At 38.3% G+C, this 24,430-nt stretch overlaps 2 protein-coding genes across 2 annotated transcripts; both read right to left on the reverse strand.

Moving 5' to 3' along the window:
- Positions 1 to 3,836: 3,836 nt before the first annotated feature.
- LOC116679855 (tRNA (guanine-N(7)-)-methyltransferase-like) lies at positions 3,837 to 11,637 on the reverse strand. Its single transcript, XM_032509336.1, has 6 exons — positions 11,412 to 11,637; positions 10,940 to 11,067; positions 10,630 to 10,814; positions 7,048 to 7,161; positions 5,155 to 5,256; positions 3,837 to 4,354 (listed from the first exon to the last, which is right to left on the reverse strand). Exons 1-6 carry the CDS (start codon positions 11,489 to 11,491, stop codon positions 4,238 to 4,240), a joined length of 726 nt encoding a protein of 241 aa, XP_032365227.1. The 5' UTR covers positions 11,492 to 11,637; the 3' UTR covers positions 3,837 to 4,237.
- Positions 11,638 to 13,238: 1,601 nt separating this feature from the next.
- Positions 13,239 to 22,944, reverse strand: LOC116679856 (E3 ubiquitin-protein ligase MARCH9-like). Its single transcript, XM_032509337.1, has 4 exons — positions 21,312 to 22,944; positions 15,753 to 15,908; positions 14,631 to 14,823; positions 13,239 to 13,787 (listed from the first exon to the last, which is right to left on the reverse strand). The coding sequence occupies exons 1-4, from the start codon at positions 21,654 to 21,656 to the stop codon at positions 13,489 to 13,491; spliced, it is 993 nt and encodes a 330-aa protein (XP_032365228.1). The 5' UTR covers positions 21,657 to 22,944; the 3' UTR covers positions 13,239 to 13,488.
- Positions 22,945 to 24,430: the final 1,486 nt, after the last annotated feature.

A 24,430-nucleotide genomic window follows, 5' to 3' on the forward strand; every position in this document is an offset into this window, starting at 1 on the left:
AAAGATAAAAAAATGACCTCTGAAATTTACATGAACACATAAACAACTTCTGAACAAGGTCAGTGTCTTGTAGAATCTGGGTCTTACGCAAAACATTGCAAACAAATCAAACCAAAGATTTATTGTTATAATGCTGATAAGAATTTTAACAAATCCTGTGAAAGAATAGCTTACTTTTGCTGTTCTGCGGTGCGAACTGATGAGGCACAGTTGTAGATCATGCTATACAGCGCATAGTAGGGATAGCCTGAGAGGTATTTCCCCTTACTATATTGGCACAGTGCCTAAAAGGGAGGATGCTTTAAGCAAGATTAGTATGTTAAAGTTCATGTCTGCAGCCTGCCTGTCTGGGTGGTATCAGAAGATCAGTATCTTTGACACACACACACACACACACACACACACACACACACACACACACACACACACACACACACACACACACACACACACACGTGTATGTGTACGTAACCAGAGGTGCAGGTAAATTATTGAGTACAGTTTGTGTTTTTCCTCTCTCAGCAGGCTGGTGAGGATGGTGTATTTATGTAATAGGGTCTACTCCAGATTTTGTTTGTAAGCAGTAATGAAAACCGTGAACCAGGTTTGTTAGGTGGTCACCCATTAAGTCAGTGGTTCCTAAACGCTTCTGTCTGATGACTATGTCAGCTGTTTATTCCCCTGACAACAGCATTAGTATTACGTACCCTTGGGAATCATTATGTACTCCCTCAAAGAGAGCCACTAGAGATTCAGCCATTCTGTTAAGTGAGATTGGCTCACAGTTATGTGTACTATGTTTTTTTTTTCAAGTGGATTCTGGTTGTGTTTGAACAAATGTTCACTGTTCAGAATATCATATTCAGAATGTGTTTATGTTTATTTGTGTTCAGACACAAAGAGTTGCCAAATGCCCAACAGCTTATTTTGAGCATACAGGATATGAAGATGTGGAAAGGAAGAATAAAAATAGAGCAATAACATTACTTGTGTTTTGTATCATCATACGTGTGGTAATTGATTAAAACTCTGCAGTTATAAAAAAAAAAAAAAAAAAACTGAACACTTTCATTTCATGAATATAAAATAGATGTTTAAGGTGTGGTCTGTTAGATTAAAAGCATATCTGGGCACAAGATGTGTTGTGTCATATGCGAGAGACTTTTTCATTCTGGCTGTGTGTGATGAATGACCACCACAGTGATAGCTTATGTGATTGACAATGAATGGGATGTTACCTATGTAAGACCACCTACCATAATGTATATAATGAGGGATTTCACAGAAAATTTTACTCTTGGATGGTTTTTAAATAAAACTGCCTGGTGGTTTTCACAAAGAGACATCACTCCGGGCAGAAAAACAACAAACATGAGTGTGAATCAGACTTTTTTTGTGAAACTGATAAAATTTATAACATCACATCATATCGGATAAGCTTTACATAGGCAAAATGTTTTTGTGATGTGCCACTGTTGTCTACTTTCTATCCAATAAGTTAGAAACATTGTACAATTGCATTCAAATTGTTCGTCTTGTTTACATTTTGCATAGGTACTCCTGTAACTAGTTGACCTAAATACTGTTATGAAACCCTGATTACATTCTTCCTCTCTACTGTTTTTTTTCTTGTTCATTCTTCCTACAAAGCACTCGATTTGTTTCCTCTGAAGCTTGTTTTTACTTTGGGGTCTTAGCTTTTATAGACATTTTTAACAACAACATAATCCCTGTATATTTGACCAGTACTATGTATAAAAAACAAGAAGATACACATTTTCTAGTTAAATTGATTTTTTTAGGTTATATGTTTAAAATATTTATGTAGGGTATTCTAGATTATATATAGCTAGATTTTTAAAGCAGTTCCAGGTCCTTTTTGTTGCACTCTGTAGTTTGAAAGTATTTAACCTATGTCTAACTCAACCACAGAGATGAAAAATACTGTACAAACAAATTCTCTAAAATTTCAGTTTAAATATTAGCCGACTAAATTTGAACAGTAAGTTCAGCCTGAGGGGAGACAACAGTTTTTGTTGTTTTTTTACACAATGGTTTTGGGGGCAAGAATGGTCAAACTATTAAAAGACGGGAGTTCAGGTTTAACCACAACGGGGTATGCCATGCAGTATGGGTAAATAGGAAAATTGGAAGTTGAGATAAAAGAGATTTTTTTTCTTTGTTCAGTTGAAAGGCCTTGAAAAGATTAGGTTGGTTTGGAATCTTGGGTCGGTAGAAGTTTCTCATTAGTCCAGACCTGAGAATCCCAATTGAGGAAGAAATTGATGCTCCAAGCATGCAGTATGCAGATTGGCTGTGTAGAATCTCCCCAGTTGTTAATGCTGTGCTAAGAAACAAGTCAGGATTTTCTGTGAGTACACCAGCTATGTTGGCTTAAAGCTGAGCTTGAGGTGGTGGCCAGATAACCAGGCAGCATGGGTGCAGTGAATGTAAAACGGTACGGTTGCCCCCCTGGGCGCCTCCCTAGGGAGTTATCCTGGCACGTCCAGCTCAGTGAAGACCCAGGACAAAGTCGAGGGACTATATCTCCCCCCTTGCCTGGGAATGCCTCGGGAAGCCCCAGTTGGAGATAGATATTGTGGCTCGGGAAAGGTAAATTTGGGGTACCGTGCTGGTGTCCCCGCGACCCGACCGTGGATAAGCGGACAACAATGGATGGATGAATAATGCGCCAGACATTTTCAATGGGAGACAGGTTTGGACTGGTAGGCCAGTCTAGTAACCACACTTTTTCTACAAAGCCACACTGTTGTAACACGTGCAGAATGTGGCATGGCACTGTCTTGCTGAAATAAGCGAGATGTCCCTGAAAAAGACATTGATTGGATGGCAGTATATGTTGCTCCAAAACCTGTATGTACCTTTCAGCCTTAAAAGGTGCCTTCACAAAAGAGCAACTTACCAATCAAACATTCTGGGAGCCCACTGCATATTCACAGATGTTGATCTGTAAATTCTGAAAACAATCTAAATTTGGGTCAATATGCAGCAAAAGTTGAGAAAAAAAAACAACTAAATTCACAAATGCTCATTAGTACACTGTAGGTTTCAGAATATGTACTGTCAAATATGGCCGACTATTGCCACAATGCAAATAATCTGAGAACAGGATAGAAAAGTAAAACCTTTTCTAGTATGAGTTTACATTTCTTTAGGGATATGAGTGCTTCAATTGCTCTCTGCGATCATCTAAAGTTTCCCAGTGTCTGGGTTTCTATCACTGAGGCATGTGCTGTCCTGTTCTTAATCACCACCCCCTGCAGCAGCAAAAGGGCTTCAAACCTGCACTGTTCTGTTTCCAGGCTCCTGGCAAACAAGAACTCCAACCTGTCATATACAGCTAACATCAAATACAGAAACACTAAGTAATGACAACAAAACTGTCGGTGTGTCGACGTGATGCAAGCCTTTTATGACCACGTTCATTAATATCAAAAGGTTACACGCTCAAGCTTTAAGAAAACAAGTTCTTTAAACTGCTTCTGCAAAAAAACAGAAAAGATTTGAAAAATGATGATGTGGTAATCTATTTCAGATTCAGACACCAATACTGCGAAATAACATTGTGAAGCCAACCCAGTTATAACATTAGTTGAATTCTTCTGGTAATTTGAAATGGTTTTAAGCAGTAAAACCTAAAGTCCCCTTCAAATCCAGAATACTGGGTAACGTAAAAGTTGGTCCTCTTAATCCTTTTGTGAGAAAGGCCCCAAAACAAGGTAAAACAACATATAGTCATTCAATTCTCATTCCACCTACTCTCTTCAGTGTTACCAGACAATGTACAAATCACCACTAAAATGAACCAAACCCAATACCGATTTTTGGTTTTACTAAATACAGCTTTACAGGAAATTGTTACAGCACTTTGGAGTTTGGCAAAAGAAACCGGCGTGAAACTGAATCATTAAAAAATAAGATTAAAAAAGCGATACAAAACACTTGCATTAATGATTTACTTCCCTTGTGCGGTCTTTTGGGAGCTAAGGAATAAAATATAAAAATGATGTGAAAAAAGTCAAACACAAATCCACTATTGGTAATAATGTATAAGTTTGTCAAATAATGCCAGAAACTACAATCACACCATCACTTGTTATGTGCTGGAGGGGAACAAGCCGCAGCCTCCTGATCCACAGAGCAGCATTATCGTCCATGAAGAGATGAATGCATAAGACCATTATTTCAGTTCATTGCATGTCCAAAGTGTTTGTTCTTAGTTTGAATCCTCGATCCTCCGGAAAACTGCGAGGAAATTCTTCCCGCCACTTCTCTGCACTTTCTTTCCCTCCTCTGTACAGGTACCCAAACGATTTATGATGACATCACCAACCTGTCAAAATAGGATCAAACACAATTATAATCAAAAGGGATGCAGTGGCAGATAAGCTCAAGTAAACTTTCTTTTGTGACAGTTTGTTCACACTGTGCATCAAACTTAAAATCATAATCAGCTTAATGTTTATTGTTGGAGTAATTTGAGTTATGTGTAAAAATAAATAACAAACCTACCTTATTTTGTTTTGCTCACCATTCTCACTTTAATGAATTAATTATGCATTAATGTTAATATTACTAACTTTTTTAAAGGACTAGTACAACAGTTTGGGAAATACGCTTCTTTGCTTTCTAGCCAACAGTTAGATAAAAAGATTGCTCTCATGTTTGTACAGGAAAGTGGTATCAATCTTGTTGTTGAACTCTTGCAAAAACGCAAATAAACACATTTCCCAAAATGTTGAAGTTGTACACGGTTTGTTAGTGTCTGCTTTAATTTGTTAACAAACCGGCATATTTATGTAACCCAACAAAAGTAGCTAACTAAGGCCATTTATCTGTTGTTACTTCAAGGTTAAAAATGGGTGTAGACATTGCGGAAGGAAGCGTGTACGACATTGTGTACATGAAGCATCAGCTAGGCTAATCGGCTAATGGCTTTTAGCTTTGCTTCATATTTAGTGCGCAGACATGAGTTATATTAGTTTTGTTATCTAACTGAGCAAGTGAAAAACCATTCATCACAACATGTTGAACTACTCCTTCAAAGAATTTCAGATCATGAGTTTGACCTCTTTTCCTTCAATAAGCAGATGACTTGGAAACACAGAAATGAAAAGCTCCACATCAACGTACCAGTTCTTCCTCAGAGACACGCGTAAACAGCGGATGTTCAGTGAAGTGCTTCACCATCCAGAGGTGCACTTCCTCCACATCTGTGATGGTATACACCAAACCCTGACATGCCCAGACAAACACAGCTGGGTTATTTCCACAGTTCTAAGAAAAATACATTGACCGGTGGATAAACACACACCCATTAATCGATCACAAAATAAACTCATGGCCTTTGTCCTTTTAAACATTGTCCAACATTTCAGCATCAGTTGTTTCATCACCTTTGGAGACCAATGGTCCGTGTTGAAAAAAAGATAAAAATAACCTACAGCCAACATAGAGGTTAATCACCTATGTCACTGTAGTTGACTTTAGAGGCTGGACAGATAACATTACTAGAACAAGGATTTCGTAGAACACTCAGCAATGGCACAGAATTTTTTACGTGCATATCGGCACATGTGGGTTTGTTTCAGAGAAGGCAGGGTCAGAGACTGTGTTGATCACACCTGTTTACTGTTTCAGATGTGGTCTGACTGAAAAGATATTCTCTATTAAACCACATTTTTTAGTATGAAACTGCCTCTATAATGTGCGTTTTCTTGACAGCCTCCCAACCCACCATCATGGCTGTGTGCCACCCACACCCATCATTGTTCCCAACAACCTCCAGCAGCACTTGTGTCTAAATGAAGTGTCGCTCTGACAGGCAGAAGCAGCGTGTGTGCAGATGTCAACAAGCTGCAGGCCACAATGGTTGCTCTATTTAATTTAATTCATGAATTTCTACACACACCAATCAATTGATAAAATGATGGGGAGAGTGGTAATTAGTATATCAACAATTACTTGGTTTGTAGTGCTAATAAGACTATAACTTGAATCCAATTCTCCGTCATTGTGGGGTGGTGGTAAAAGTCTCAGTTGTGGATATTTAAAAAACACTGATAATATACCTGAAACTAAGGTATCTTAAAGCATAAAGCTATGATACTATTATTTTTTATCATCAAGAAATCCCATTAAAAGCCCAAAACAATAAATTTGTCTGTGTAGCCAAAGCCTGTTGTATCTTATTCCTCTGTGCCATTGTTCCATTGTTGCCCAAAATAATCAAAAACACATCAATGAGCTCTTACTGTTACAATGGCAGACATTTTCTTTTATCAATATGCATATGGGTCTTTTAGTTTTTTGTTTTTAAAAGGATCCCACACACACCATTGTGCGGCTATATTATCACTGGAGCACCAAATGTCTATTAGTTCGTGGCTGAAATTATTCCCCAAGAAATGCACTTTTTACTACTGTTTGTGTTACATTTTCTAAAAACTACAGTGCCCGGCTGTTTTTAGTAAATCATTTAACCATTAAAAATTACATATTTGTGACCTGTTTTTAAATCACTTATGTCTTCAGTGGAAATGAATGGACTTGTGGCCGTGTACCACCAACATTGTAGGAAAATACAAGAGATGGACCCAAGGTATTGTTTGTTGACAATGGAGAAATACTACAAAGGGTAGGAGTGTTTTTTCTGTATCTTGGCTGAACTGTTTAAATGGCAAGTTTTAACTAAATTTTGGAGTTTAAATCTGAGCAGAATCTTCAATTTAAAAAAATGATTTAGAGCACAAAAACACTGAACGCTGACGACATTGGATGGAACAACGGCTACAACGTATAACTATTTGTATTATTAATAAATCTGTCAAATCTGTCAATAAACAGTCTAAAACAAATTACAATGTTATACCCTCATATCTGAGAAGCTGAAACAAGTGAATGTTGTTCTTGGAATCTGTGCTTGATAAATGACAAACAATTCATCAAAATGACTGCAAATTAAATTTCTGTTGATGGACTGATCGTTTCAGCACTAGCTGGTACATGTCTTACTTATGTACATACCCCGACTCTCAGCGTGTAGGCATACTCTGCCAACAATGTGGGACTAATAATCCTCCACTTGTGCTTGGTCTTCTTAAAGTGAGGGTCAGGGAAGAGGAAGAACATCTTACTGAGCTGAAGACAAAAAAGTTACATTAGCACAGAAAAAAAATGACTTGGTCACATTCCCACACACAAGATAAAAATAGAACGATTTATTTTTTACTTCAGCGTGGGACTGATTGTCACCTCAATTTAACCCTCCTGTTTTCCTCAAATTTACTAACATCTTTTGTTTCCTTGGGGTCGATCAGACCCCAGTAATTTAAACCTCCAGAAAATGACTGTAATTAAAATGGTTACCCAATTTTATGGGTCAGGTCATTTATGCATGTTTGTTGACTATTTAAATACCCCTGTAGATAAACCTCAACCCCTCCCGGTGAATAAAATACGCGATAGAAGATATTTTTTGAGTTTTTAAAAGCTTTCTTACTGTCCCCATCATGGTAAGTTTCCTTTTCAGCAGTTCTTCGCTTACAGCTTATACAGTTAAAAAAAAGAAAAGGATCACTTCATTTTATGACCTTTCAGTCATTCGGCCATGTCTAGTACCACACTTATGCCCTGATTCTCTTCAGGTGTTTCCCCCAAAGTGGAATTTCCCTTCTTGATTTCCCCACCCCACCCCACCGTAAAGTTCCCCATGTCTCGGTCTTTGACAAGTGAAGTCTGCATTGATTGATACATTAAAAACCATTCCAGTAACTTTTTATTAGCTCAAATAAACAATGTCAGGTATAAAGATGTCGGGATAATCACCAGGGACTGCTGCAGCCTCAGGGGCCGCTGTGGTGGTGATGGAAGATGGAAAAACCTTAACACATTTTGGGTTACAAAACATACTAAGAAGAAGGAAAAAAAATCCTATTTCAGGCCTTTCGAATGTTCTGTTTTAACATTTTAAAACACATGCACAGGAGAAGAATTGGGACTAGATTTAAGCACTAGTTTGGGTGGTTGTCTTATTTTTCTGGAAGTTTTGTTCAAATCACAAGCAAGGAATACAAAATACTACAATTAATAATAAGACAAGCTGCAACTAGAAATAAGTCCTTCTTTGGTAAATTAATGCGAGTCAAGAGATGCAAGTTTTGAATGAGCTGAGGGGAGTACCACTGTCTGCAAAAGAAAAAAGCACCTTGCAAATGCACATCTCTTTCAACACCAGGCAGAGTTCCTATGATACATTTCCACTCTCAGCTTAATTCTTTGTGGCATATCTAGATTCTACAAGGTGCTGGAAATAGACCTCAGATATTTTAGTCCATAGCGACATCATAGCATCATACAGTTGCTGCCGATTTATCGGCTGCACATCCATAATGTGAATCTTATGTTTCACCACATCTCAAAGGTTCTCAATAGGATTGCGATCTGGTAACTGTGGAGGCCATTTGCGTACATTGAATTAATTGTCATGTTCAAGAAACTAGTTTAAGATGATCCTCCTCTGACTTCTTCCATCAACAAGGCATTTGCACCCAGAGAATTAGGCTCACTTGATATATTCTCTTCTTCAGACCACTGTGAACCCTAAAGATTGTTGTGCGTAGAAATCCCCAGCAGATGAGCGGTTTCTGAAATACTCAAACCAGTTTTTCGCCAAAAACAACAAATCACCTTTCATTTTGATGCTAGGTATGAACATCAGCAGATTGTCTTGACCATGTCTACACGCCGTAATGCATTGAGTTGCTGCTGAGGGATTGGCTGATTATATATTTGCGTTAACGAGCAGTTGAACAGATGTACCTAATAAAGTATATCATTATTTTTCCTTAAATATACCAGTGTTACAGCAATTACTCCCCTATGTGCATTTCTTAGTTTATACTTGCTCGGGGCATTTGAGGTGAGTTTTTTTTTTTTTACCCAGGGTACCTAAATTGGTACACTAAGCTCACTGTATAATCTAATACGACTTTCAACAAGTCATAGATTACCGCAGCTAATGGGAACGGATAAATGGCGTCTTGCACTGCTCTATACTCAGCTGGTGCAATGCCTTAATTGTTCGTCAATGACCCCATTGTTGCAAAATCCAGGATTTAATGAGAAATCTTTATAAAATCATTCAGGCCATATGTTGAACATAAATAAAGTTATTATTTGTAGTCAGAAACGTGCACAGTCTTATTATCTTACTGTCAGTCTTAATTTAAGGTTATTACAGTCCATGTCGGTACACGGTATAGAACATACCAGCTTCAACTCTGCCCGTGGTATTTGTTCGGGGTAACATAGAGATGGTGTGCAGATAGGAAAGTGGTGCTACAATAAGAGCCCAAAATTACTGTGCTGCAATCCATCACAATTACATTTAACTCTCCTCAGGTAACACATACGGTAAGTTATTGCTTATAGACTAATGGTTGTATTAACAACAAAAAATTGCACACTTAAATTCAACTCCTGGATTTCATGACCTCATGAAGATCTGAGGACTAAACCTTTGTAAATAAGGTGAACACAAGTGATTGACAGTGTGCATGACTTTTTGGTTAAACTTTGGTTTTGGCATAACTATTAACACCAAAAAGAAATCAGAACACGGATGAAAACATGAATGGGTGCATAGAATCTAAGACAATACGCTGCATTTGAGGTCGTCTTCAGTCAACTTTCTTAAATATTTTATACAACCCATCTGCTTTTTGTTTCTTAGTGTATTTTCTGGTTCATTTGCAATAAAGTTCATTGATCAGTTTGTTTGATAAGATCTAAGGCGATCATGGTGTGAAGTCAATTTACTATATGTTAGCACTAATAGTAGTATTTTAGTAGTTTTAGTTTCCCTATAGTCCTACCAATAAAGTCAGTTATATAGTTGTAACATCAAATCTAGAATGTGTGCGGGTCCGTATTACTGTTCACACCATGACCATTGAGAGTTCTTGTTTCATGTGGACACACATCATTGTTCAGAATCATTACTTAGAATCCCTCATGGGGGGCAACAGAAATTTATGCATTATAGCTTTAAATGATGAGATTCAAGGGGTTCAGAGACTTTAAATGGTGGTGGGTCAATGCCATGTTGAGTTAGGTGGCGCATGTGGGGAGCAGGACAAAAATGAAGGGAAGCCTTTAAAATGCAGAACAGTCTTCTGGTTGCAACAAACAGAACAATTTGTCCGGTAGCACAAATTGTTGAAAAACTAACGTACAATATCTATTATATCATGTATAAATATAAATGTATATTTTTCTTCCAAAACAAAAAAACTAAACATTTTATTACTTTTCAATACAACGGTAGAAATGTGTGCCAGTTGGAAAAACAATTCTAAAAAGAATGTAAAGTAACACAAACTTACTATTTTTAAAATGAATCGAATGAATGTAAAGTGAATGCAAACACATTCTATATTTTAATATGAATTAATTTAAACTGTATTCACAGCTGGGCTAAAAGTATTGCATCTGAACTGGGTGTTTTCATGTAGGAAAGTGCAATGACTTGGAAAACTGCAACCTGTCAGGACCAAAACTGTCTGTTTCTGTCATCACTCAGCAGTAGACACACCAAGGCAAACCTACCTGTCCTTTAGAAAAGAAGTTGGGGAGGTACTTCATCGCATTGCTGCGAATGCAGGCGATGTTCTGGTAGCTTCCTGGTTCCGAGGCACGCAGGCATTGAATACGATCCTGAACATAATCGGACACTTTCACTCGGATCTCCAAGCCCAGGATGAGCTTATCTGGGAAAAGTGGCGATAACTCCACTGAGTGAAGAAGCACAGAGACACAAGAGAACAGGACATGATGTCAAAACAGAGCAAAACTATACACTTTGAACGGTGTAAGTGGTCAGATCAGTGACCTATTCAGTGGTCTATCTATTAGTTACCTAATAGACCCCCGTATCCACATCCGATGTCTGCAAACTCAACTTGGGGGGACTCTTTCTCAGAGGGGTTGCCAGTAAAGAAGTCTGCATACAGTTTGGACCAGTCCATCACCTCAGGACACACGGGGCTGAGGAGGAAATAGGGGGATTTCAATTGAGCCATTTTGTAGTGAAGATTCGTGAAAACAGCTGACAGTGTTAACAGGGATAGTGTTTATGAAAAGAGATGGTACTGATTACTTTTACTAAACACCACTGTTAGCAACTAACGTTAAGGGACATTGTATTGTGGCGGAGGCTGAAATCTCAAACAAATATCTCCTATACAAGGCTCCAAAATACGAAACGTTTTGCATGGCCACATACCACCAGAGTTTAGGGGCTGACAATTATAGCTTTAGCAGGTTCAGACAGAAATTTACACGAGCAGTGTGTGGTGCAGGTTTTCCACTCGAATACATTCATCACTCACTAATCAAACGTGTGGTAAGCCATCGGGTTTGAATGGGCTCGCTGTCTGTAGTAACGCTTCTGTGGCATTGACGAACTCATGTTGGATTAAAAGAGATACGTTATCCCCCGAGAATATTCACTCTGTCAACTAATTATTAAATAAACACAGACAATTCCAGAGAGTCACGTTGGTTTCTAGGTCGTATACGGTTTACCAGCGTTTATGAGTCGCGGCGATTTGACGTCATCAGTAGGCGTCTTTTCAGTGTTTGCCAGTTATCTATCCGGCTAATTTCTGGGCTTACTTCTTGCTTTACTCTATGGCTTTACTCTATCATGGGCGTTTTCTTTAACTGTCTATGTCTTTACTCAACTCGCAAGGGCTAAACAAGATAGCTACTGGCTTAAAAGTATAGTCTGATCTACATACATTTGTAAAAATGTATGTATTAGTAAAACTGTAGCCATTAGATAAATGTAGACCTATTGGAGTAGTAAAGTAAATAATGTGTTTCTTAAATTAACAGAACATAAAATAAAATGCAAATGGTTAAGTAAAATGCAAGCACCTCAAAACTGTAGCTGGGTTCAGTACTTTAACAGACTAAGTTAACACTGAAGGTGTAGCATTTGGTATTAACTATAGACTACAGTCTATGGTATTAACATGTGGTATTTTTAATTGAATTTATTTTATTTTAAAATAATGCAGAGTTATATTTGGTTGTTTTCTGTCTACTATCACTTACAATTAGAAACTATGTTAATAGTAATATATTTGTTGATAATTTAAGTTGGTCAGTTATGCTGCTTTTGTTGTACTTGGGACACTTGTCTGTGAACCCCAAAAGAGCAAAGTTGTGGGTGTTTTGATATGTGTCTGTTGATAAAATAAATGGTATCCAATAGAAACTGTAGCCCACCCACAGTCACACACCAAGAACACAGAGTTTAGGGAATATAGCAAATATGAGCAAAGGACTCTTAATACCTCCTGAAGCCACTCAGTGGCCCATGAATACTTTTCACTTTCACTGTGTTGTCTATTAAAATTCAATGCTGCCCTTCCCTCTGGGTGTCCTCGAAATCAACTCTGATATCTCTCTCCGTTCAGTCTGTCAAGTAGGGGGTGACACATTATAGCTCCCTCCTGCTGTAAGGCTTCATAAGACATTTGTTCACGTCCATAGATGTACAGAAGAGAGAGAGCTCTATCTCTTCGTCTCTCTTGATCCATAATGAGATTTATATATTTTTTTAGACTAACAGGATGTGAATGGATTTTCATTCAGGCTTTTTCCATATTCTTTTAAAATTCTTTCTTTGTTTGCTAGTTGACATCAAAGAAAGAGAGACACCCAGGGTGTGTGTGTGTGTGTGTTTGTGTGTGTTAATTATCAGAGATTTGGGAAATCAGGAAAGTGAAATCATACCAAGAGTGTTACATTTGCTCTCAGATCCATCTTGTTGCCTAAAAATGAGACAAAACACACACGTTTTCCTACCAAGTTGTCTTTATTAAAAACATGAATTGTACTTTAATGTATATTTTTATGAATTTTTATACATATTCATCAATGCTGCTTTGAGTGAAAAAACATCATAAGATCATGACAGACCTTCAGAAATTCATTATAAAAGTGAGGGGTGCTGGGGCAAATGATGGTCACATGAGTATGGGCCCAATTATTATCAGTGTCAAACTATGAATTATAGAGCAAAATCCAAATAAATCTTGACATTAATTTATTAGAAAGCAAGACAAATAAAAAAACATTTCAATGACATTTAGTACCATTGGTCATGGTGGTAAAAATGGTTAATAGCTTTAAGAATCAAAGCTTTTGTTTTTAAATGTATAATTTTTTTCTCATTAGTCTTACTTTTGCAGTTTAAAAACTCGGATAAAACTACAACGTTCTCCCTTTGCCTTAATCGGAGATATATTTCTTGAGCTCTGATTCTGCAAGCAAAATGTGAGCCTAGAAGTTAACGGGCAGTGTTAATGTGGCAGATCAGGATTCTTTAATAAAATCCCAATCAACACTTGGATCTCCTCCTTAAACGTCGTGCCACTTTGCCTGTATGAGCCAGCCTCATACAGTGGTCACCCTCATGACCACCTCATGGTTGGCTCTGCGCAGGCTGTTGGGTCTTAACTGGCTGAGGATGTGCAAAATGGTATAGCCACAGTGGTGGTTAAGAATAGTCCTGACAGGTTGACTTGCCGTCCTTCCGCTGTCTGAGTTCCTCTCAACATGACCTTTAATGCTGGAACTGATCGGGTCACCTAGGTCCTTTGCTTTCTCATAATTCAGTACTTTCCACTGCTGGTTCACCGCTTGCCAGCGCTTAAAGATCCGGTAAACAGACGATCCTTCATGGATTATAAGGCCTGGGCATAATAGACAAAGGGTGGGGGAGGTCAGTGGCAGGAAGCAGGGTTACATATAGACAAACAGTTGTTTGTTCAATGAGAATCAGGAAGTACTAACAAGTACAGAAAGTACAGAGTGAATAAGAAGTTCTCAAAAATAAAAAAAGATTCACATACTAGACTTGTTTGTGGGTATTTTGGACTGACACGTGCCTATAAAATTCCTTCCCAAGAAAAAAAAGAGAGGCAGAGAAAGAATGCAACAAATACACTCCTGCAACACAAACGTTTTATTTAATAAACAAATATGCACATGGTTGAACTCATCCAATTCACAACTCAATTGCTGTATTGTATGTGTAAACTAACTATATTTGTGCTTTGCAGTCCCTGAGTTATAAATACAAAAGTAAGAGATAAGGTATTCATCTCAACAACTATTTGGATGGATTGAGTTTTGTACATACATTCATGGTTTCCCAAGTGATGTAATTTGGTACTAATTATAGGGAAAACAGGATTTCCATTGAATTAATTGCTCTATTTAAACCTAAGTAAATACTTATTTATTATTTAAAATATATAATTGTATGCTTGCCTGTAGACAAATTGCCCACTTTTTCATGCTCAGATTACCTGTTATGCACTGACTGAAGATATTTTCTTTAACATTTAATATTCTCTTTAATTTAACACTGTCTCCATATTCATGATAAATAGTATCTAGCTTACATAGTTCTTTATGGAAAATTTTATTAGAAAATTATGGACGTGTAAAATAAACACAAAACGACTTGTTGAATTGTAAAAACGTGTTAATATTTACACCAACTGCCTGTGAAATAAATATCTGTGTCTTACCTATACAAACTATATCCATGAAGCCGTACATGCCGTAACATATCTGGAAGAGAAGGTCCTGCCGCTGCCATTTGGCTGAAGGGCTGAGAGAGGACCACACCAACCAGGAGATACTTGCGATCAGGAACATAGAGCCCAGGATAATGGCTGCAATCTGCACCTTCTCAATCACAGTCAGAGAGATGGCCTGCCACTAGAAAAGACAGAGTAAGATGCAAAAATGAACTGAAACCCTGAACTGTAGATGTAAATTTGAAAATAATTCTATTAAGAGACTGTACTAGGCTTCGCCTCAGTGCTATGTTATATGTGAGTCACTGCAGGGCGGCTAAAAGACACACATCATCACAGATACACAGTCAGCACATCACTGAACCTCTTCTGCTCAGGCTTCAATCTATATTTAAGTTCCTGATAGAATTAAGCCATTTCACTACTACCATATCACACCAATTCTCCAAAAATATTATAGTTATAGTGTTCATTCTGAGATGCCAGTGTCTAAAGCAAGACAAGCAATGGAAAGAACAAGCTCCCATCTGAAACTATCTCTGTTCCAGAATTCAGAAGCTGGAAACATTTGGTGATACTGTCTTTTTGTCAATTGTCTGTTTGCCACAAATTTTGGTAAAATCATGTTCCAACTACTTCCAATGTGCAGTGTCTCATTAATTGGTTCTTGGCATCTTCCTACAAGTCCCCATCACTTTCTTCTTTTCCATTTATCTGTAAAAAAACCCAGTATAAATAGTCTTGTGTAAATGTTGATACTCGCTTTTATCTGCCAACAGCAATGTGCTTCCTGTTAGAAATCACAGCATGTTAACTGAACACAATCGATCCAAAAATGCCTCTGTGGTGTTGGTAATGTAAACATGGTCTCTAATGTATGCCATTACATTCATTGTAATAATAATAATATAATAAATAATTCACTCAAATCTGGCAATGTAAAGTTTGCACATGGCTTTCTGCCATACGCTGTAGGCTGGCAGTCTACTGTCAAAGATTTTATTCATGTAGCTCCTTTAAATGTTTATACCCCTGTAACAATGTGTAGACATTAAAGGTGACAACAGAGACTAAGAAAGTAAGTACAGCTTTTTGAGAGAGTGACTGTACCTGCAGTGGGTTTTTGGTGCTGATGGCCAGAACCTGGTACTTAAAGTAGCAGATCTCACAGCTCCAGGAGCCTCTCTCACTGATCCAGCGGATAAGGCAGGACTGGTGAGTGCAGCGCACAGAGCCAGCACAACGACAAGGGCTCAACAACTCCCCCTGCAGGACACAAGAAGCATCTGCATGAGACACAGCATTCAGCAGAGGCCGCTGAATATTAAAGCTGTTATTGAATTTGCTTGTTACAAGATTTGATTTGATGGAGATGGCAGTAATAATAAAAATAAAGATTTCTTATCACGAATAGAACAACTTGCTTCCCCAGCCCTGACAATGTTAATGTCACATTGTATCTATTAAAGGTACAGTGTTATTTGAGGTTATTGTAAATTGTTCCTGTCATGAAGCTGGCAAAGGGATTAACAGAGATAGATAAAAATAGCTTGAAGCAAGTGCCAACAAATATAATCAATATGAAACTGTGTGTAACTTGTATTTTGCTTGTCTTTTCTTTCTTACCCAACACGTTTTTGGTATTGTTGAATATGACATTAGTCTATCTGTCTAATTTATTGTAATAAGTGCAACCCTGTCTCCAATGCTGTTTCATAGTATTTGTTAATGAGAGAAAGGATTTCAAAGTCACATTAACTATTAAGTAATAAGGGCAACAATATCACATCACCTTCAACATATGCACTTTTCTTGTACCCTCTAATTCTGTCACTTTAAGAGTATTGGCATTAAAGCTTTGATAATTGTACTGCCATGAATCCTTTTCAGGATAACATCCCTGTGCCTTTCACGTATTTGTATTTTTGATCAGGTTTCTGTTAAGTTCCAACAACTCCCTAGGGTTGCTGGGCGTTAACGATTGTAGTCAAAACTGGGTCAGGTTCACTGTTAAAAAAAGTCTGTAGAAATACGGCTAAAATACTGTGTTAATATGAAGGAATTTTCTGTTATGACTTTTCACAGGATGTTTCCCGTATTTTTTTTTTTATTATTATTAACAGAAATGTCTGTCAAAATGTACAGAGAACACACTGCAGATCTACCGAATTTCCTGTTTTTGAATTAACAGAAATGTCTGTAAACTTAATGGAAAAGCTACTGGTAATTTTCTGCCAGGACATTATCCGTGTTTCTGCGGATTTTATTCTTACAGTGTGAAGTGGGATGAAGTTAACTCATCTCATTTCTACTATCCACATGTCCAGGAATGTTTTTCCTTCCTGAGCTTTCTTTCTTTCTGGTTCATTGTCTCTGAGTCTAACATCCCTGTTACGTTCACTTTCATTGCCAACTGACTGCTTTTTTAATGGTTGTTTTGAGTTCATTGGAACAAACCAGAGCTGCACTTTTTAACCACCCTTTTCTGAGACTGTGTAATGTTGGTTTGCTTATAGGGCATATTTGCTAAATTATGGAATATTATATCTCTACAATTACTCTAAAAGCAACTCTCTCATACAATTGTATTCTGCTTGGTGCATAAAATGGAACATATGAACAAAATAACTAGTGGGTCTTTCCATTTTTTATTTTATATGGCCGGATTGTGCAATATCTCGGTGGAGGACATCATGCAATATGCTTTGTGTGTATGTTCTGGTGTATATGGATCTGTGTATATGTTACTGAATGTTACCTGAAGATTGATTGTACGTGTATACAGCTATATTTGTGTGTGAGCTGCTACGCCATTTGCATTCTCTCAAATGCCCAAGACAAATTTCCCCTAAGGGAGACAATAAAGGCTAATCTTATCTTATTTCTATGTCATTCACATGTATGCATCAGTCTGTGTCAAAACGACTGTGTTCAGGTAACATCCCAGTGTGTCGATTTGTCTCCTTCAGTAGTGTACAAAGCCATAGGATCCGTTATTTCCAACTGCCCAACGTCTCTATAACATACATAACTATACTTCTCAGTCCAGATAAACATTTGAGATGATAATTTTGGAGCAGTGATCAGCTCCTAACTTTACAGAAATCATGGGACAGAAAGAAAGGCTTTCGGCAGTTGATCCCCCATTTAATTATGAATAATTAAGACATAAAAGCAAGTATGGAAATGTTTTAAGCATCATGAACTCTGAATATTTATGTATGTGCTGACTTGAAAGGAAAATTTCAGTGGTTGACTTAGGATATCATCTAACCAGATATTTGGAACATGAATCCCAATGTAGTGATGTGAGAGTGTAGGGTCTACTGGTTTTGATACATTTTACTGTCAGCTCCTTAACGCCTTCATCTGGATTCAGTTTGCTGCTCACGTGTCACTTTTCTGTCGCCTCATAAGAAATTACAGGACATCTGGTGCAGCTTTTTGTTGTCAGTATGAGACTCCCTAAGGCCCTCGGACTGACAACAATTGCGCACATCTCACTTTATTTTCTGTCTGACTCCAGGTGATGTGCTAGGTCTTTAATTAGTTGGATATCTGTAGGGGAAACGGAAACTTTTTGAGACCTCAACCAAAGTCTGTCTCTTCAAGGTTGGTTCCATACATTACATTTTAAAGGCTCAGATAAGAATGACAAATGCTTTTAAAAAAACATTTTTTGCCTTTTTATGCATCCACCCCCTCTGCTCTCCTTAATGTGAGTGGAAGACACTTGAGCTGTGTTATACGTACCTGTATTATATCGGCCTCCCTCGCTCAAATCCCCCTGAATTATGATGAGTATGCATTTATTTAATGTTGAGGAAACATTCTCTGAAACTTTAATGTTAATTGCTTTTCTAAAATATGCTAATGCTGCACGAGCCTAATGTAATGTTATATACAGTAAATATGATGTGAACCTTTGCACATTCCCTGATCAATGTTTTTGCACACCCTGCACAAACGTATAGCCCTCCATCTTTTTCTTTCTAATATTGCACACACATGTATATAGTATATTTTTACATACTTTTTTGTTGTAACACAGTATATACAGTTGTGGTCAAAAGTGTACATACACTTGTAGAAAATCACAATGTTATGGCTGTCTTGAGTCTTCAATAAGTTCTACAACTCTTATTTTTCTGTGATAGAGTGATCGGAACACATACATGTTTGTCACAAAAAACAGTCATAAAGTTTGGTTCTTTCATAAATTTATTATGGGTCAGCTGAAAATGTCACCAAATCTGCTGGGTCAAAAATATACATACAGCACAAAATATGTCAATTTTGGTGATGTAGCGAGTTGTGTCAATCAAATTAGCTTCATGTCATGGCCTCTTCACTTCTTCTAAGTGATTCTGATTGACTACAGCTGTTGACTTCTCATGAGCCCATTTAAATAGGGCTCATTTGACCCAGTGATTAGACTCAGCTACAAAGCTACAATGGGAAAGTCAAAGGAACTCAGTGTGGATCTGAAAAAGCGAATTATTGACTTGAACAAGTCAGGGAAGTCACTTGGAGCCATTTCAAAGCAGCTACAGGTCCCAAGAGCAACTGTGCAGACACTTATACGCAAGTATAAAGTGCATGGAACAGTTGTGTCACTGCCACGATCAGGAAGAAAACGCAAGCTATCACATGCTGCCGAGAGGAGATTGGTCAGGATGGTCAAGAGTCAACCAAGAATCACCAAGAAGCAGGTCTGCAAGGATTTGGAAGCTGATGGAACACAGGTGTCAGTCTCCACAGTCAAGCGTGTTTTACATCGCCATGGACTGAGAGGCTGCCGTGCAAGAAAGAAGCCCTTGCTCCAGAAAAGGCACCTTAAGACTCGGCTGAAGTTTGCTGCTGATCACATGGACAAAGATAAAACCTTCTGGAGGAAAGTTCTCTGGTCAGACGAAACAAAAATTGAGCTGTTTGGCCACAGCACCCAGCAATATGTTTGGAGGAGAAAAGGTGAGGCCTTTAATCCCAGGAACACCATGCCTACTGTCAAGCATGGTGGTGGTAGTATTATGCTCTGGGGATGTTTTGCTGCCAGTGGAACTGGTTCTTTGCAGAAAGTAAATGGGATAATGAAGAAGGAGGATTACCTCCAAATTCTGCAGGAAAACTTAAAACCATCAGCCCGAAGGTTGGGTCTTGGGCGCAGTTGGGTGTTCCAACAAGACAATGACCCAAAACACACATCAAAAGTGGTAAAGGAATGGCTAAACCAGGCTAGAATTAAGGTTTTAGAATGGCCTTCCCAAAGTCCTGACTTAAACCCCATTGAGAACATGTGGACAGTGCTAAAGAAACAGGTTCATGCAAGAAAACCATCACATTTAGCTGAACTGCACCAATTCTGTCAAGAAGAGTGGTCAAACATTCGACCTGAAGCTTGCCAGGACCTTGTGGATGGCTACCAAAAGCGCCTAGTTGCCGTGAAAATGGCCAAGGGACATGTAACCAAATACTAATGTTGCTGTATGTATATTTTTGACCCAGCAGATTTGGTGACATTTTCAGCAGACCCATAATAAATTTATGAAAGAACCAAACTTTATGACTGTTTTTTGTGACAAACATGTATGTGTTCCGATCACTCTATCACAGAAAAATAAGAGTTGTAGAACTTATTGAAGACTCAAGACAGCCATAACATTGTGATTTTCTACAAGTGTATGTACACTTTTGACCACAACTGTATATTAAATGTAGAATATATATATATATATATATATATTCTACATTTAAGTTCTTGACTGTAGTAGTACTTTACTTTATTGTTTATTATCTTTTTAAATAATTTATTGTGTGCAGCAAATACACCAAGGCTAATTCCTCGAACTGAACTGTTTGCACAAGTAAATAGCTTAAAAGGGCACTCCTGAAAAAATGTAGTTTACTTCTTATGAGGACCACTACTCTGCTAATCATATAATATCTTTTGTAGCTCTGTAGAATCTTAATCACATTAGGGGGAAAAACCCTGATGATGTCATAGTGATGTCATCTGGGTTATCTCAGATCTACTGCACATTTATACAGTGAACCTGCGCTACAAACTGACATGGACAAAGACGCTGACATTTAGGGAGAGTTATAAAAATGTGATAATGAGTTGCGTTATGGGAAATGTAGGATCCTTTTTTAAGCTTGACTCACCTTTAAAATTAAGATATCTCAACCTCTGCTGCTTACATTTTTATGAAATATATATTTTTTTTAATCTGTCTTCAGAGTAGAACTATCCCTTTAATGCTGAAAAACTGGTTCTGGACTCTGAAAGGGTGCACCAAACCGTGAATTGTGCAATGTACAAATATTTTGCAAAACATTCTTAAATAGGTCAACTTTGAACGTCTTTTAATGTCTTGTGCTTTTCTGAGAGCTGCCTATACTGGGTTTGTTTTCCTGAAAAATACTTTAATTAATTTTCATGACAGCAGGCATTTCTATAAATTCTTGAGCTTAAACAGCAGTGGAGTTGGAAACATGTCCTCGTGACCAGAACAGACTTCCTCAGAGGAGCACCACGTGCTTTGAGGCCCCATGAACCAGCAGTACTTGGTGCTGGAGTGCAGGTTCCTACAGGCTCATGGAGTTTCCTGCAGGCAATGCTCTGGTCCTCTTGCAACCCACAGTAATATCTTTAATATTTAACTATACCTTCTCAGGCCCCTGGAAGCAGATCCGGCACTGCGGTGATCGCATCCCGCTTTCTGACAGACTCGGGATGGAAGCGGCGTCCAGGCCTCCTCCCTCGGTTTTCTCTTCTTCTGTGTCCTCCAATGCCAGGCTGCGTGGCCGGGAGTCAGAGCCATAATATTCCTCCTCATCGTCCCGGTGAGCGCAGTTCAACGGCGGCCAACCACAGCCTCCTATAGCGAGTCCTCGCATCCTGGTCTGCGTGTCCGGGTCTCTGCCCGTGTCAGTCCTCCTGCTTGATCCAGAGCGCATCAGTAACAACACTCTGAGTTCATTGAAAAACAAACGGATCCGATACTTAAACATTCTTCGGCAGCTTTACTACACAGGCACAACTGCTTTGTGAGAGAAAACAGCCTTCAGCTTGACTGTGGCAGGTCCATTAATCATTATTATGAATGCTATTATTATTATTATTATTATTATTATTATTATTATTATTATTATTATTATTATTATTATGGAATCCAAACCATTTGATTCAAGTAGGCAGTTGACATCCAATGAAAGAAAATACAGATTTCGGTCAAAAAAAGCATGCGGGAAACATAGGCTATTAGATCAGCCCATAGCTTTTTGCATATCCTGTTGTTATAGCATGTGCACAGCAATCCAGCCAATAGGGAGGCATTATTTCTCATGGATAGAGCCAATAGAGGTTGGAAGCCACGACCTGTGAAGCACCCACATTAAAGTCAGAACGGTCCAACCTCATATCATCTTGCCTTGTCTACATTTTCCTTCCGGTTGTATAGGCTATCCCAGCGTGTTTTTAAATCAGCAGAGGACAAAAGCTTGGTGTCTATTCTTCTTCAGGTGGAAAAACAGCGATCGTGTGTGAGGGGGCTAATACTTGATCCTAAATTATATTAACAATTATCCAAGCCGAATTATATTTGGGTTTAATCTACCTACAGGGGGAATGAAATTATGAACGAGGTGACACGCGTGCATCATTTGGTGTCTCGCAGTCGCATCTTTTAATTCACCACTATTTCCTCTTGTCTCTTCTTCTTCGCTGTAGCCTTTTTCCTTCTTTTTTAGATCAAGCGGGTTTCATCCAACGCATTTCCTCCTAAAGCCGGTCCGACCACCCGGTTAAACAGTTACAATCCAGCAGCGTTACATGTTATAAATGTATACTAAAAAAGAACATCTGATGAACCATAAGAATCCATTTCACGACAACTTGCACTCACAGTTCTCTGCGCCACAAATCAGGCAGATGGAGAGGGTGTCAGATATGGATTCCTGCAAACAGACCGTGGACTGCAACCGTCCCTCCAGGGTTGTTAGAAAACAACCGCACATCATCATTCAATGTTTACCGAAATAAATCAAGGCCTTTGTGAATCAGAAGGTAAGACAATAAAATGTCACTTCACATGGCAGACTGCAGCGACATGTCCAGGTCTTCAGGGTGATTTTCAGTTGGTTTTCAGGCGCGCCATTTAAAAAATAACCCCTCAAACTTCTTCAGATCGCAGTTTTCCAGTAAAAACATCCTCCTGCAGCTGAGAAGATGAGCTCCATCCACGGTAGGCAGGCTGCTGTCCGAGGTGCTGATGTGTGACGTAGACCACGTGCTCTTATCCATGGCTGATGGAGAGAAGAAAAACAATTATTTTGAAACTGTAGCCTATGGGTGTGTTTCTTGTAATTGTCATGGTTGCGATTTTCTATTTTAGTGTTTCCTGTTTTATTTTGTAGTCTGTTTACTCCTATGTCATGTCTTTTGTCCCTTTCTGCCTTGTGTTTTCCCACCTTTGTGTTGTCTTTATCTGTTGTCAGAGCATTGTGTGTTTGTGAGTGTATGTCTACCACCTTTGTCTCGGTGTTCCAGTTTTTTTTTGATTCCTAGTCTTTCAGATGCTTCAACATTTTTTGGAGCTATTGTCCTATTACTTCAGGACTCTTTTTGTTGTAACCCTTTTCATTTATTAAATCTTTGAACTCAATACTCTGTCGTCTCTGCATTTTGGGCCAAAATCTTTAGCCATTTCTCTAAACCCTGACAGTAATGAACAAAACAAAAACTCTTCGACAGTAGGGCATACAATAGATCCACCATTCACACAATCACAACACATCTGTCAGATAATTGTCTCAGAAGAGACTGTCTGGTGTCTATTATTAGATGAACAGGCGCCTGCTCCTTCATCACAAAGAGAAGCATTGTAATTTGTTTGCCGATTTCAGCTTCAAAAACGCTAAAACAGAAAATGTGATGAAGCAAAAATGTGGTGTGAACAGGCATGTTGTCAATATGTATGTGTTTAACCTGTTCCTGTCTTTATTCAAAACAAATTTACAGGATCAGAATTAAAGTCATTGTTGTGAATAAGTGACAAAGAGCTGCAATGGGCTGGAGCTAGAGGTGAATTATAGCTAACAGAGTCAGAATCATAAGAGCCTTAGTTGTATCAGTAGTTTGTTAAATGATTGGAGCAATTGCCATTTTAAGGAAATTGACAGTTTGAGTAAAGGTGTGATGTCTAATTTGACTAGTTTCCCCAGAAATTAAAAAAATCATCAGTGAATATTTATAGCATATGTATCCATAGCATTTTCAGTGCTTTACTATAAAAACAGAGCAAACAAGACAACAAAGGGGGGTGATCAAAGTAATAGAAATTAAGTAAACAGAGAGGAATTCAAGCTAAATGTATGTTTGGTGGGTCTGTTGATGGATTAATCAACGTGGTATAAATAATCTCATTGAAGTAGTGCAGCCTGGAGGGTTACAAATGCTTGTATCTCTGCAGTGGAAGTGGAAGATAGTGTGCAGATGTAGTTGACAGCTGGAATCAGAAGATTCAATATACAGTGTAGTAAGGAGTTAGTGAAGACATTTGGGCATTTTGAGCCAATGCTAGTCATCACACACTGATCACACATGCGTGTGGTGTGTCGTCATCTGTATGACAATGGAGGGTCTGAGGCTTTCAAAGGGTAGACATAAGCATGGAGCAAGAGGCTTTATGTCCTAAATAAGCTGCTGAAATGCCGTCTCTTAAAGATATCATCACATTAAAGAGGATGAAAACAAAAATATTAAACAGTAATTATAATACATTGAT

Source organism: Etheostoma spectabile, unplaced genomic scaffold (assembly GCF_008692095.1).
Source record: "Etheostoma spectabile isolate EspeVRDwgs_2016 unplaced genomic scaffold, UIUC_Espe_1.0 scaffold00018250, whole genome shotgun sequence".
Lineage (NCBI taxonomy): Eukaryota > Metazoa > Chordata > Actinopteri > Perciformes > Percidae > Etheostoma > Etheostoma spectabile.

What these genes read in the sequence shown, in the direction of transcription:
- LOC116679855 (XM_032509336.1), bottom strand. Translation starts at nt 11,491, where the DNA reads ATGAGTTCGTCAATGCCACAGAAGCGTTACTACAGACAGCGAGCCCAT. An exon ending in GCTTACCACACGTTTGATTA is followed by an intron (nt 11,068 to 11,411) that starts GTGAGTGATGAA and finishes TTTCCTCCTCAG; the next exon opens with CCCCGTGTGTCCTGAGGTGA. An exon ending in ACTTCTTTTCTAAAGGACAG is followed by an intron (nt 7,162 to 10,629) that starts GTAGGTTTGCCT and finishes TTTTGTCTTCAG; the next exon opens with CTCAGTAAGATGTTCTTCCT.
- LOC116679856 (XM_032509337.1), bottom strand. Translation starts at nt 21,656, where the DNA reads ATGTTTAAGTATCGGATCCGTTTGTTTTTCAATGAACTCAGAGTGTTG. An exon ending in GCACCAAAAACCCACTGCAG is followed by an intron (nt 14,824 to 15,752) that starts GTACAGTCACTC and finishes TGTCTTTTCTAG; the next exon opens with TGGCAGGCCATCTCTCTGAC. An exon ending in CATGGATATAGTTTGTATAG is followed by an intron (nt 13,788 to 14,630) that starts GTAAGACACAGA and finishes TATTATGCCCAG; the next exon opens with GCCTTATAATCCATGAAGGA.